General features: G+C 36.0%; 2 protein-coding genes across 5 annotated transcripts in view; both read right to left on the reverse strand.

The window, feature by feature from the left end:
* Positions 1-14,670, reverse strand: part of LOC110208345 (prostaglandin reductase 2-like) — a 544,334-nt gene that overhangs the window by 117,967 nt on the left and 411,697 nt on the right. The window lies entirely within an intron of this gene.
* Positions 725-14,670, reverse strand: part of PTGR2 (prostaglandin reductase 2) — a 43,472-nt gene continuing 29,526 nt past the window's right edge. For both annotated transcript variants that reach the window (XM_020986327.2, XM_020986325.2), the window contains exons 4-10: positions 13,300-13,491; positions 11,784-11,954; positions 10,356-10,565; positions 6,745-6,866; positions 5,887-5,974; positions 2,335-2,374; positions 725-925 (exon numbers count right to left, since the gene is read on the reverse strand). In XM_020986327.2, the coding sequence (XP_020841986.1) occupies positions 861-925; positions 2,335-2,374; positions 5,887-5,974; positions 6,745-6,866; positions 10,356-10,565; positions 11,784-11,954; positions 13,300-13,491 (888 nt within the window). In that variant the 3' untranslated portion in view covers positions 725-860. The remainder of the gene's footprint in view (positions 926-2,334; positions 2,375-5,886; positions 5,975-6,744; positions 6,867-10,355; positions 10,566-11,783; positions 11,955-13,299; positions 13,492-14,670) is intronic.

The following is a 14,670-nucleotide window of genomic DNA, read 5'->3' on the forward strand; positions in this document are numbered from 1 at the left end:
GATTTGTAAAAAGATATAGCAGAGGAATCAGGGTCATAAGTCTGAGTCTAAAATTAATTCACAAATCACTTTCCCATTCATTTCATCTTATGTTTCAATGCAGTTTAACATTTTCTACAAATTAAAAGGCTACCTGCATTGTCATAATTTTTCCCCCCTTTTTAATGACAATATAATCAAAATGCGGCTCCCAGAATTTCTTAATGGCCCAGTAAAGTACACTTAGTGAGATACAATGTTACAAAACATCATAAGGTTCAAAAAGAAAGTGTCTTTATGCTCTAATCAGATCTTTATATCTTAAAGTACTTAGAAATGAGTTTAATCTTCTTTAAGACAAAACACATCTGAACAAACTGAATACTGTCAAGGTTGACTTTCTCAGGAAGTCTTAATATTGTTATAAAGTAGCAAGAACTTTGTTCCCACCAGATTCCAAAAGTCAATAATTGGCACTAAAAAAAAGCTACCTGAGAAGGATGTCCAAAAGGTTCTAGCACAAAGTAAGTTCTCAACTATTGTTTTATTCTGAATATTAAAAAACAGTACTAAAATCTTTTGTGGATTCAAAATATCTAATACAAACATCATAGATAATGCTAGCTCTTAGAAGAAAATGAAAAATGGTGACCTTTTGTTACACTATAATTAGTTATACATAGGATACATTAAGTTGGAAGAAATAATTATCATTAAAGCTATCACCAAAGCTGCAAATATGAAATAAAGTGAGACAAAATAAAAAGTTAGTTTAATTAATCTTATAAATCTATTAACAGACTTTGAAATCTTGTTAAAACTGAAAAGAAATCTGCTTGATGTTCTTGACCATGTGTAATCCAATGAAAGGACAGAGATTTTTATTCAGAAATATGAATGATTTGCTTCCCAATATTACCTCCTGTCATCATAGATTGGAAGGCAACTGAAAAAAAAATTATCGTGAAGAATTAGTGTCAGTTACATAATATCACCAGTTTTATAAATAATAGTTGCAATAGCTCAAAATAACATTATATATCCATAGATCAAAATGGAGCTCTATAATTCTGAATGATGTTTTAAATCAGGCCTGTACAACATGTGGCCCGTGGTCTGCTTGCAGACTGCCAAAGAATCTCAGATAGCCTGAGAAAAATGTAGATGATATAAAAGAAAGTAAAAATGTAAGAAGAGCTTTGTCTGTGCCCTGCTTAATCTGCCTTTCACTAGTCACTATTGTGCCTATCATATAAGGTGGCAGGTGGGTTGCCACAGCCCCTCTCTCCTGTTTGTCATGTGACTGAGGCAAACAACCACTGTCAGCCTGTCTCTAGTCTGAGAGAAGCAATTTCATGATCAATAAAAATCTTAAGTAATAAGTGTAATTAATTGATATTTTCCTTTTTCAAAATGTGGCTTATTGGCAAAATAGTTTAATCATTAATTATGCCTTTACTTGGAAAGTGAGCCACTAAAAACCTATCTGTGGCCTGAAGCAGATCAGCCTATTTTAATTTTGGCCCCTGCCTAGGGCCACGTGGTGCAGGCTAAATGATCACAGCAGCTCTGAAGCACAAAGATTAGTCCAAATCAAGGTAAACTTAAACATCAGTACCTGAACTAAAAATGTCCATCTCTTACCAACTATAGGCATTCACTGTCAGCTCAGGAAAGAAAATCAGTGAAAGAAGTTTTGAAGTAATCTCTTATAAAGAATATAAATAGCAATGTTTATACAAGATGGATAAATGAAACTAACACCTGTTAACTTAAAAGACTTGGGGCTTTTGTGTAAATATGGTTTTCAGAAGAGGAGTTGTTTTTACAATACTGACAAGATGGATTTCACCCAAGGCAAATATAATTCATTTTTTCTAATGGAAAATAAAATATTTGTAAGTAACACAACTCTAAAATAAAATTCTATTGGCTAACTATATGTGGACACACAAAAGAAAGGCCCAAGAGAATTTTGAAAACTATGCATGTGGAGACAAAAAAAGTCTATTTTCATGAAAACTAAATATTAAAAATTTTCCCCAATTTGTGGAATACATAAACTGTGAAAAGTAATTCTGTAAAATGTGTAAGTTATGCACATACTATTTGACGAACTCAAGAAAGAGCCTCATAAAATGAGACACACTAAAGAAAGATGTTTCTCTTAAATATCATTAAGTTGAATCTTTGGTAAAGGTTGGATAAGTTCATATTCCATTCAAATTAATGTAACATTTCCCAGAAAAGAAACACATGACCTACAACACAGAGAAAGAGAGAAATGCCTGCAGAAGTACTATTTCAGAGCAAGAACTCACACTTGAATTATTAAAGAATTTCTGATCATCTTACCTCCCATGTTTTCCAAGCCATTGATCACCGTCTCTCTGATCTACAAATCAAAATAACTGGAATTAATTTTCTTTCTTACTTTGCGAAGGCAAACTATTTCGCACTTAGTATACTTCTAATATGCAATGTATGGTCTATAAAAGCATGTAAATCATATTTTTATGAATAAGAAATCTGCTTTTCCCCATCAACTAATATTATGGTTTTATTTCTTTCCCCCCTCATACTCTACCCAGAAGCGTCTCTGTTAAATAAACAAATACGATTCAAGAAATTTCTACCAAATCAAAGCAGCTGGAAACAAAACATCATCTTTGTTGTTGTTCAGTCATTTTCAGTAGTATCTGACTGTGACTGCATTTAGGGTTTCCTTGGCAAAAATACCGAAGAGATTTGCCATTTCCTTCTCTAGTTCATTTTACAAACAAGGAAACTGAGGCAAACAAGGTGAAGTGACTTGCACAGGACCACACACCTAGTAAGTGTCTGAGGTCAAATCTGAACTCAGCTGCCCTATAAGGGTAACTTTTTGTAAGAATAATTACATATTTGTTTTCTATTATATAATTTAGGATTTTAACATTAAGTGAGAATTTTTAAAAGTAGGAGTGTGCACACATTTTGAATCAGCCATTTTTTCCCAAATGTCTAAGAAATTAAGTGATTTATTCTTAACAGGTTCCTTCTAATTTCTGACCTTCTTTCCCCACTATACTTTACTGGAAGTAAACTACTGGGTTAAATGATCATTAAGAAATCTTTTTTATCTACAATACTTTCTTTGATGTACCTGCCCCCTTTAATTATACAGAGACACCGTGAGAGTGTAATATTGTATTCACCACCAGATTCCCTGGGTCTTCAGTGGTTATATTGAACTGCTTTTCTCTTTTTTCCAGCTATTATTCTTTGTTACAAGGCATGGCTCATTGGGTAGGAGAGTGGTAAAGGGCATATTCAGACATGATTTGATATTAAAACAAAAGAATTTTTAAAAAAAAGAAATCCTGCCATGAAAAATGTTTTCTTTGAAATATTTCTGGTATTCACTTCTTCCTCTCCATTTCCATTGCCAACTGAAGGAATGCAGTACACCAAGGTGACAAAATATGGAGGAGAAAAAAAGAACAGAAATCCCAGCCTTTGCCTCTCTACTTCAGAAGGACCAAGTCTCAAAGTGGGTGATAGAAACATGAGGGCCAAAGCGCAGACATGAACACTTCCAGCACAGTCACCAATCCATACCAAATATCAGGGCTATCAGTACAGCAAGGTCATTACCAGAGGGGGAGTCAAGATGGTGGAGTAGCAGGAAGTACAGTGAGCTCCCCAAGAACCCTCCTCCAACTCCCCCAAAGACAGATAGAAAATGCACCAGGCTTCACTATACATGTTTGTACTGCATTGTATTTCTTTCTTCCTCAACGGGCAGACGGAGCAGGAAGAAAATTTGGAACTAAAAGCAAAATTTTTTAAAAACAAAAGAAAAAGAAAATGTACCAGAATGAATCCTGATTGGGAAATTCAAGGGAAAAAAAAGTAAAGTGAGTCATTCTTCGGGTCCAGGTCAGACAGAGATCTATAGATGGTGGGGATCTGGTGAAAAGCGCACTACCTAGAACATTCCAGTGCAGAGAGTCGAGGACTATTCTACTGAAAGGCTACTTGTATGTTGCTCAGGCCCACATCCAGGTCAGGAACATGCAGAGCTTAGACCAGGGAGGGAGTGATCAGACTTCGCCCTGGATCGTGATGATCACCCAGGGAACACTGAAAACTTGCAGGTCCCCAACCTGAGCTGTCCCTGAGATTCTAGAATACCTCAGTCCTCAAGAACCCCAAGAAAGTAGGAACAGGACTGGCCCAGACTTTTCCTACAGAAGTAGACAAAGCTTAGCCCTAATATCAATTCTAAAGTCAGGAAGCAGGCTGGAAGAAGGAGCAAACAAAGAAAGAATCCCACCACAAAAAGCTATTATGACAACAGGGATGCTTAAGGCATAAATCCAGAAGAAAAGAATGATTCCAAAATGTCTATAAGCAGAGGTTCAAAGAAAAACCATAGCTTGGGCACAAATTCAATTAGAATTCCTGAAAAAAACTAATTTAGAGCTTTAAAAAAAAGGATAAATTTTTTTCAGAGAATTTCACTAAACAGTAATCATGAAGGAAAGAGAAGAAGAGGAAAAAGAGGGAAGATAGATTAAGGAAGAAATTAGTACTAATATAGTAGTTATATATATTGTACATATAATATATGCAGATTATATATATAGATTGAGGAAGAAATTAGTACTGTTATAGTGCTAATATAGTAATATATAGCACTAGTATAGTAACAAACTATAAATCCATGCAAATATATTTATAGGTCTTTTTGCAGTGGCAAAGAATTAGAATCTGAGAGGGTGTCTATCTACTGGGGAAATTACTGAAGAAGTTGTGCTATATAAATGGTGATCTTACCACTGTAAGAAACAATGAAGAGTATAGTTTCAGAAAAACCTAGAGAGACTTGTATGAACCGATGCAGAGTGAGACAGCATAAACAGACTCTTTCATACAATGCTATTAATATTGTAAAGACGAACAACTTTCAAAGACTTAGAATCGCTGATCAGGGTAACAATGATGAACTATGATTCCACAGGACTAATGATGGAATGTATATTGCCTGAATATGAAGATGAATTAAGTTGGTAAAGATAGGTGGGAACCAAATTACGGAAGGATTTAGATGCCAGCCAGAGAAGTTTGTATTTTATCCTAAAGGCAATAGGGACTTACCAATATAAGATCAGATCGATTAAAAGTAGTTGAAAGGTTTTTTTTTAACACTCTTAAAAACTGCTGAGGACTTCAAATAGCTTTTGTTTATATGGGCTGTAGCTATTACTGTTTTCCAGTTAGAAATAAAATGGATATTAAAAATATTGATTCATTCAAAAATAACAACATATCTGTTACATATTTACATGATCTTTTTATGAAAAATAACTATTTTCACAAAGAAAAAAACTTAAAAGCATTGACTTATATATTTTTACCAGTCTCTTTAATGTACGTCTTAGGAGAAAACAGCTTGATTCTCATATATGCTTCTACATTCAATCTGCTGTGATGTGTTGTTTTAATTAAAGAATATGAAGAAAATCCAGTCTCAAATGGATGTATAGTTGGGTAATGGAGGAGCACTTTAATAGTTACATAATTTTTTAGTATTATTAAGAAAATAATTTTCACCTCAAGGATGCTCTAAAACGGTTTTGGTAATCCCTGGAGATCCATGGACCACCCTCTAAGAATCCATGAGCTAGAGATTTTTATTTTAATCCTATCTCAGTACAAAGTAATATAATCTTCACATCAAAGTGGTTTTTATTTAAATTAACTGTAGTGAGCAACTGGGCCCTTATCCCAGCTATATAATCTGAATTAACTATACCCAGGATAACAACCTAATTTTTCAAAATACACAGAAATTCTGGCTCACTACATTTAAGAAATAAGATAAAAGGAACAAATTGATAAGGACATAGGATCAAGTCCTACCTTTAATTTTCCTTCTTTAAACCACTGACTTAGTTGTAGAATTCCAGACTCAAATTTGTCCATAGAATTCAACACCAGAAATCTTTCCCTACAGAAAAATAAAACAGCAATCCAAAACAAGAAAAAAGCACGATCAGGTAATTTCACAAGCCTCTGAAATCTTTTCATGGAACAAATATCATGGCTTAATCACACTGAGTTCAGTCAGATGTGCTTTCGACAAATGTTACACAAATAAAAGATATCAGGGACTCAATGTCAAAATTATTATCTGAGATAACAAAACCTATTTACTGGGCTTCATGAGGTTTTAAATGCATAGCACTACTCTTCTGGGTTTCAACTCCAAAGAATAAGATGCCCTTCCCAGGATAAACTCATTACATCGAATCTCTTCACCACGATGCTAAATCAAGCCCTGATTGTCATGACCTCCCTCACCCTCTTCTCCTCTTTGATTGGAGGGCTGGCAGGTGAAGTACCAAAGCCTTCCCAATGCCTTCCTTTATAGAGGGCAGAAAGTAGGCTCTCAGCTCCTCTCTCCACTATGCATCTGCTTCTTTGCCTGCTCTCAACTCCAGGGAACAGTGTTCCCCGTGGCACCTCCCCTCACACCTTTCATACCTCCTTTGGTATGTTGTCTTTCCCAATTAGATTGTGCACTCCTCGAAGGTAAGAAGAATCTTTCTTTTTATTAATTGTATTCCCAGCATTTAGCACAATGGCTGGCACATATTAGGCACTTAATAAAATGTTGATTGGATTGGGATGGGGGAACAGCTCTGGGTATATTTTTACACATGTAGTATATGCATATATGGTTTTAATATGGTAGTAAATAAAGAAAAGAAAGAATACCTTGTGATGTTTCTTGTTTTCAGAACTGACTCTACTTCAGGCAGCAATGGGGGAGGATAAGGCACATCTTTGTTGTATTGAGAAATCTGGCCACAGAGGATAACATGGCTGTTCTGATTCATCTATTCAGAGAAAATTGATTACTATACCCCAAGAAATTGATTTTTCTCTATAGTTACTGAATATAGGGCTGCTTTATGAAAAGTATGAATGTTTTCATAGAATAAGTGTCAATGAACACATCCTTGGAAGCCAAAAGAAAACAAAAACCCTGACTATCCATTAATAGTAACTTAGAAAGTTTTTTGAGGGGGGAGGGGAGACTGTATCCATGACATGTATTTATGAATGTAAAGTGGTAAGCGAGTGGATATATAGAGGAGAGGTGGAACTTGCTAACCAGGAAAAAATGTAATATTAAATTCTGTAACTCTAAGGAAACATAAGTTCATCTTCAAATATTCACTTAACTTGGGGCAGCTAGGTGGCACAGTGAATAGAGCACTGACCCTGAAGTCAGGAGGACCTGAGTTCAAATCTGGCACCAGACCAACCACTTGACACTTACTAGCAAGTCATTTAACCCCAACTGCCTTTAAAAAAAAGTAAAAGAAAAAATATTCACTTAACTTGAAATTATGCTAAATTATCTAGTAAAGTGACATATAACGAGTGATGAAATACTAAAACTCTATAAAATATAAAATGTTTATCCACCTGTAGTCACTTCAGTTTACTCTCCTGGCTTCCCAAGGGAGTAGTAAGTAGAAACTGGATGATGGTGAGACAGGAAAAATCCTTTGATTCTAGCAAAGACAATTCTGTTTCTTTCTGAGAAACCTTCAGTGCACCCCAAGATCAGCCATCATTTGATTGTACCTAGCTCATGTATGCCTTTCTTTTCACATGGCATGATTACATGTAATTCTTTTTTCTTCCTAATATATTTTCCATATTTTTTTATGACAGGCATGAAAGACAACAAAAGCTTACTGCTTATGAAGAAATAACTTTAATTCATTAACTTGTAAGAATTAATGGGAAAGGATTAGATTATCTCATTTGACAGAATGCCTTCCTTGAGGGCAAGGACTGTTGCACTTTTGGCACTATATCCCCTGTTCTGCATGGTGCCTGGAACACAGTAGGCACACAGTAAATGCTTGTTGATTAGCAAAAAGCTAAATGTTCAACACTATCTATAAAACATCTAGCTCCATATCCTTTCACCCTTCTATTCCATCCTCTGGAATTCTTGTTCTATATAATTAACAAAGTTCTCTGATTCCTAGGTCTGTTTCTCTCATGCTGCCTCCATCTTTTGGCACTCACTGAGGCCTGATACTCAAAGACCCTTCATCACTTGCATTCTTTCTAGGATGAGTTGCACTTTCTCTCAAACTCCCCAACTCACTGGTCCCAGGAGGAGAAGTAGAATACTTGATTCCCCTATTGATGCTTTCAGACTCTCCCTCTACCATCTCCGCAAACTGTCCTCATTTAAGAGTCACTATCCATATTTTTCACTCAGATTGAGGTGTCTATTGTCTACCAAGTCCTAGGACATTCCTCCTCTTTTCTCAAAGCATTCAGTGCCTTGGCTCCTTTTCCATCCAGGTTCATGCTTCATATTATGGAACTCAACATGCATATTGATATTCCCATAAATACCCTAAACGCCCAGTCCCTAAATGTATTTAACTCCCATGAGCCATTTCTTCACTCCACCTCAGCTACACAGAGCTGAGAATAATACCCTTGATCTTGCCATTACCCAAAAATATTCTGCTTCCATGATGAGTAACTCCGACATTTCTCTGTTTTTTTCTAATCTCTTATAGTTTCATCTGTCTGTGTGCTGTCAAGACCCACACCCTAAGAGTATTCCTTTTTTCTGCTCTCTTTTATTACTATTAGGAGACACATTATTTTCCAGAGCTAAGGCCCAAAAAACAAGCTGTGCCCTGAGTGTGACATAATAATAATCCTTTGCACTCATCCTCTGGATGAACTTTGTTGCAGCTAAATCACAGAACTGGCTTAAACCAGCTCTAGGTGGTCCCTGAGCTCAGAGAAGCATCTGAAGGAACCAAGTTCTGCTGATGAAGCCCTGCCATGAATAGACTTTTTGTCACTAGGCAAACTCACCTCAATGCTGTGGTCACACTGCACTGCTTTGTTCTCTGTCTAGCAACAACTGTGTGTAAAAAGGCTTAGCCTTGCTGCTTTGGTCTTAGAGGAGACCCTGGCATACGTGTCTATTTTCCCTCGTCCAGTGGGATAAAGAAGGCTTTTTGTCTATAACCTCTGTGAGCTCTTTTATATTTCCAGGGTTTAAGAGTTGGTGCATAATCTCCGTGGCTCTTTGGTCATTTATTTGCAGAGTGTGACAATGCTTTACTCTTCTTAAACCCATTCTTCATGTTCATCATGACCTCCAAATTCCTCCAATCCCCAGGACTATCCCAGGCCTTTAGCCTTGCTCTAATTACACTCTCCTCCCTTTCACCCATCCCATATATCCAGTCAGTTGCAGATCTCATCATTTATAGTCTTTTGAAATTTCTTTCTTTCACACTGCCACCACCCTAGTTCAGGCCAGTGACACCTGTTGACTGGATTATTGTAGCAGCCTCCCTTCCTCAAGTGTCTCGCCCCTCCACTCCAACCTCCACAAAGCTGCCAAAGTGATTTTCCTGAAGTACCTGTCTAACACCTAAACTCAATAAACTTCAGTGGTTCCCTCTCACCTCCAGGATCAGACAAAAACTGCTCTGTTTTTCACTTCATGATCTTCACAAAGTGGCCCCTTCCTACCTTTCCAGTCTTCTTCCAGGTAACTCTCCTCTACACACTCAATGGTCCAGCCACACTGGCCTACTGGTGGTGCCTCCACACAATGCTCCATGTCCTGTTTCCACGACTTTGCATTGTTGTTCAGTTGTTTTCATTGTTGTTCAGTTGTTTTCATTCTTGTCCAACTCTTTGTGACCCCATTTGGGGTTTTCTTGGTAAAGATACTGGAGTGGTTTGTCATTTCCTTCTCTAGCTCACTTTACAGATGAGGAACCTTTTCACATTTTAAATTTTATAGGTGAGCCAAACAGAGTGAGTGACTTGCCCAGGGTCACTCTCTTGATTCCAGGAGCTACTAATGCCCTTCCTCTCCCAAAACTACCTTCTATTTATTTTTTATATATTTGTGAATGTATCCAATGTCTCCTCTATTGGGAAGGCAACATCTGTTTCTTTTGCTTTTGTCTTTGTATCCCCAGTGAGTGCCTGATACTTAGTAGGTACTTAATCAGTGTTCCTTGAGGATTGTTCTCACTGTAACTCACAGTAAGAGACACAAATTAGATACTGAGCATGATTACACTATAGAATACAATAAAAAACGATCAGGTTGTTTTATCAGAGCAAACACTGAACTTGGCAGAACTGTTTTTAGGCTGATGGCTCAGAGTAACCGTGTGCACGGGTGTGCATGTGTGCGTGTGTGCGTGTGTATGTGTGTGTGTGTGTGTGTGTGTGTGTGTGTGTGTGCACGCAAACCAATAGGAATGAAAATTATTAACGATTCACATTTATAGCAGGAAGTCATCAATCACCTGGTGTATAACAGTATTGCTGATGTCACCACCAACATTGTCAAAGTAAACGTCCACTCCAGATGGGCACACCTTGCGGAGTTCTTCTGCCACATTCCCTTTCTTATAATTAATTGCAGCATCAAAGCCCAGTTCTGAGACCAAGATGGAGCACTTCTCATCTGTTCCACAAATTCCCACCACTCTGGAACAGCCTTCCAAACGGCCAATCTACAATAATAAAAGTTTGAAAATTAAATGGTTTTATATTTGTATAACAGTACTTAGATATCTGGAAAAGCTGTAAGCTACTACACGTATGTACTGGCATTTACAGTTCAGGTCAGGTCAGAATTTTTAAACTTTTGGCCAAAGGCTAGTGAAAGACTTAAAGAACCAAGCCAGGATACGATGTGATATTTAAAACTAATCATACAAAGCAGGAGAGTAGAACAGAATAGAACATAAGTAGAACAGACAGTGATTTTGAGTTTACAAGCAGACGTCTTCGATAGGATTTTATAAAAGGAATCATCAGATCATTAACACATCACAATGCTACAGGTGAACCTAAGTTTCTGAGCTTGAGAGATGCCAAAAAAGTATTCAGAAAAAATTGCACTCTGTAATTTCTCATTATGAATATATGTTTATTACATTTCACCTGTATAACATACACACACACACAACAAACACACACACACACACACACACATACACACACTATGGAAATGTTTAAAAGCATAGTCTAAAGGCCATTCATTGCTTCTAAAAAAAAATATGTCAGGTAAAACAACCAGGGAGCAGCTAGTTCCATAGAAATAATGCCTAACAACACAGCAATAATCCAACTGATGTTTAAAAGTTACAGCCAAGGAGGACTAAACATGAGTTCAGATCGTCACCAGCTATTTGATTTGTACCAAATTATGGTGTAACAGTTCCACAATGTTGTAGAGTTGTTTGGTTATAATATAATTTATAATATTGTAAAATGACATTATTTAGAGTAACATTAAACGGAGTATGTCTGTACTAAATTCTATATTTTTGTCCCCATTCATTTATCTCTTATTTGGAATTTTAAAAATTCAGAGAAGTTATGGTTTTAACAGATTTACTCACTAGAATATGAAATTTCAGAGAGGTGGTTTTTTCTGATATTATCCATCATAGCAAACGGTCATTTACCTCTAATTCTGTGTTCTTCTAAATTTCACATAGAGAACTAGACCCCCAAACAAATCCCCAAATCACAGTACATTTATTTTTAATAACAGCAGTAATATAGTTAACTAGGTATACACAACCCTTCTTTCAGAACTATTTAGGCAAAACATTACCTGTGCTTCTCAATCTTATACTTCTGCCTGTCTAGTTTTACATTGAGACTTCAGTTACACATGTGTCTTTTTAAAAATCAAGTAAGTAATCACGAGCAGAGTTTACCTGGCCAGCCAATGATCCACAAGCACCTGCAGCTCCACTGACAACCAATGTCTGGTTGGATCCAACACTTATATGACCTTTTTCTTTAATTCCAAGCAAAGAAGTCAATCCTGGCATACCAATAGCACCAAGAAAGTAAGAAAGGTGTCCATCTACAAGTTGTGGGTCTACCTAAAATAAAATACGCACATATTTTATATCACACTATGGATTTCTATTAAAGTTTAAACAGGAAACATTGGTGGAAATTATTCCTATATAATTTTATTATGGTAAAATACCTATACTCTAAGGGAACTAAAGTATAAAATTGGACTGAAAGCAGTATGTCAAAGCAGATAAAGAGTTGGGACTAGAAGTCAGGAAGACCTAGTTCTGCCGGTCACAATTGGCTGTGTGATGCCATAAATATAAAAGGTCTACTTTAGCTGCCCAAGAATTTTGTTTGTTCATTTATCTGTTTTTCTACATAGCTCTCCCACTAATTAGCTATGTGATCTTGGGAAAATAACTCAATCTTCCTTTGTTTCAGTTTCCTGATCTGTAAAATGGAACTGGATAACCTACAAGATTCCTTCCAACTAAGATATGATTTGCAGATCAATCACCATGATGAGATAATAATAACTCCTGAAATTTGTATAGTAACACTTCAAGGTTTGGAAAGCAATTTCTTTATAACCCTTATGTAAGGCAGGTAATGCAAACTGTTAGTGGCGTTCACCAGGGCCAGCATTAGGCAAAACTGTGGTCGTATGATTTCAGAACGTCTTCCTTATTCTTTCTGCACCCTACTACCCCTCAAACACCTTTTTTTTTCCTCAAAGTATTCATTGTCCCTGTGCTGCCTTCCAGCTGCTTAGCTCTCAGCTGCAACATTCCTTCAGTCAGCAGCAGGGCAAATTCTTGACCCTTTCTCCTTTCAAAACTTATCTGTCTTCTAAATAAGTCCTTTAGAAATCTCCAACTTGTACTAGAAAAAATTCTAATTGAGATATGCCACACTAATGCTTGTAGGCTAGTAGTAACAACACATAGGTGTATTTTAAAAGTTATTTTTAACTAATGATGAAAAGTTTCAAGTCCTCAGGTAGGCCAACTGTTGAGTGGGAAGTTAGGAGGAGGTGATAATTTCCACCTAAACCTTCAAATCATACTACCAGAAAAGCCCCTAGTTATTACTATGAAGTGACAAAGGTCGCTTGACTTTAGTTTTCAGCATCATTGTTTGGCCTGTGATTTAGACAGTAGATGAAAGTCATTAACTATACTTTCAGTGAAAACACAGTTAATTTTTATATAACTTATTCTTTATATAAATTTTCAGGCAATAAAAAGAAATAAAGACTACATAATCAATTAATTGTTGGTATAGATTTTGATGCATTTAATCAGTCAGTAGGCAGAAGAAACTGGATGATTTCATTACTTTCTTGATATTAAGAGAATCAACTGCAAAGGGAAAAATGAACTCAGAATTATAGAAAATATATATGCACTGTTTATTAGAGATTACCTTTTCAAGGGTATTTCCCTCTAAAATAGCTTTAGTCTGCCAGGGCCAATTAAAAGAAGTCACAAAATCGCCTTTAGCCAAATTTGTATGTTGACTCTCTTCTACAATTCCAACACCTCCACCATCAATCACTTCAGACAGCTGCCAAGGTTTTATATAGTCAACACCAGTGTCTTCATTCATTCTACTACGCTGAGAAACAAAAACATTGATTAGGAGAATTCTGAAAATACTTCATATCTATATATCTAGAAAGCATTAAAAAGGGATATATTGAATGGTGTTGGGGGGGAAGGTAGTGTTAAGTATAAAGCATTCCTATGAGATAAAAAACAAAATTTTATCTTCCCTTTTCTTTTCTTTCCTCCTAGGTATCACCTATTTAAATAATATCTCTTTTAAAAAGATACTGGAAAATACCTGTTTAAAGGACAGAGAGGATTTTCAATATCCTCATCATAATCCTATTTAAACCATGAAGTATTATTATTTCACAAATTCTTCCAATCTCCACACCTGCAAATTAAAAAAAAAATTTCTCATAGTTATCCTTCTTCCCAAAGCCCTATTACTCAATCTTTTACCCTAAGAGGAATTGTTTTGAATTCTGAACCCACTGCTAGTGCCACAGTTAGAAAGGACAATGTTGAAGCAGATTAGCTATGGCAATTTCCAGATATATCATTTTTATTAAAAAGAAAGTTACCCATCTCCAAAAGACTCATGATGTCAAATGCTATCCGCATCCAGAGAAAGAACTATGGAGTCTGAATGCAGATCAAAGCATACTATTTGCTCTTTTTTTCCCTTCTATTTGTTTTGTTCCTTCTTTCTCGTGGTTCCTCCTATTGGTTCTATTTCTTCTTTATAACATGACTAATGTGAAAATATGTTTAATAGGAACATATATGTAGATGTAGAGCCTATATCAGATTACATACTGTCTTGGGGAGGAAGAAGGGGAAGAAAATTTAAAATTCAAAAGCTTACAGAAGTGAATGTTGAAACTAAAAATAGATAAATTACTTTTTTAAAAAAGTAAAAAGCCTAACAAATATGTTCATAAACAAAAAATAAGTAAAAAAAGAGAAAGTCATCAGTGTTAACAATGAAAACCACAACTAAAGGTTTGCTTCAAGAGTCCCCAGAAGGGGGTGCAATCATATCCTCAACAGCTTTACCAACAAAAGGAACAATTCCTAAAGAGGTTAAATACTCTTAGGGAACACAATGTTTTAGACTATTTTTAAAATTTGTGATGGAAAAAAAAACTGTAAAGGAAACAGGTGAACAAAGCCACAAGCTACCAAGCTTCTTTCTTGCTTTTCTGAAATGTGAGAAGGTGTAATACATAAATATGAAAGACTTGGT

The sequence above is a fragment of the Phascolarctos cinereus genome, unplaced genomic scaffold (assembly GCF_003287225.1).
Source record: "Phascolarctos cinereus isolate Bilbo 61053 unplaced genomic scaffold, phaCin_HiC Scaffold_3;HRSCAF=262, whole genome shotgun sequence".
Classification (NCBI taxonomy): domain Eukaryota; kingdom Metazoa; phylum Chordata; class Mammalia; order Diprotodontia; family Phascolarctidae; genus Phascolarctos; species Phascolarctos cinereus.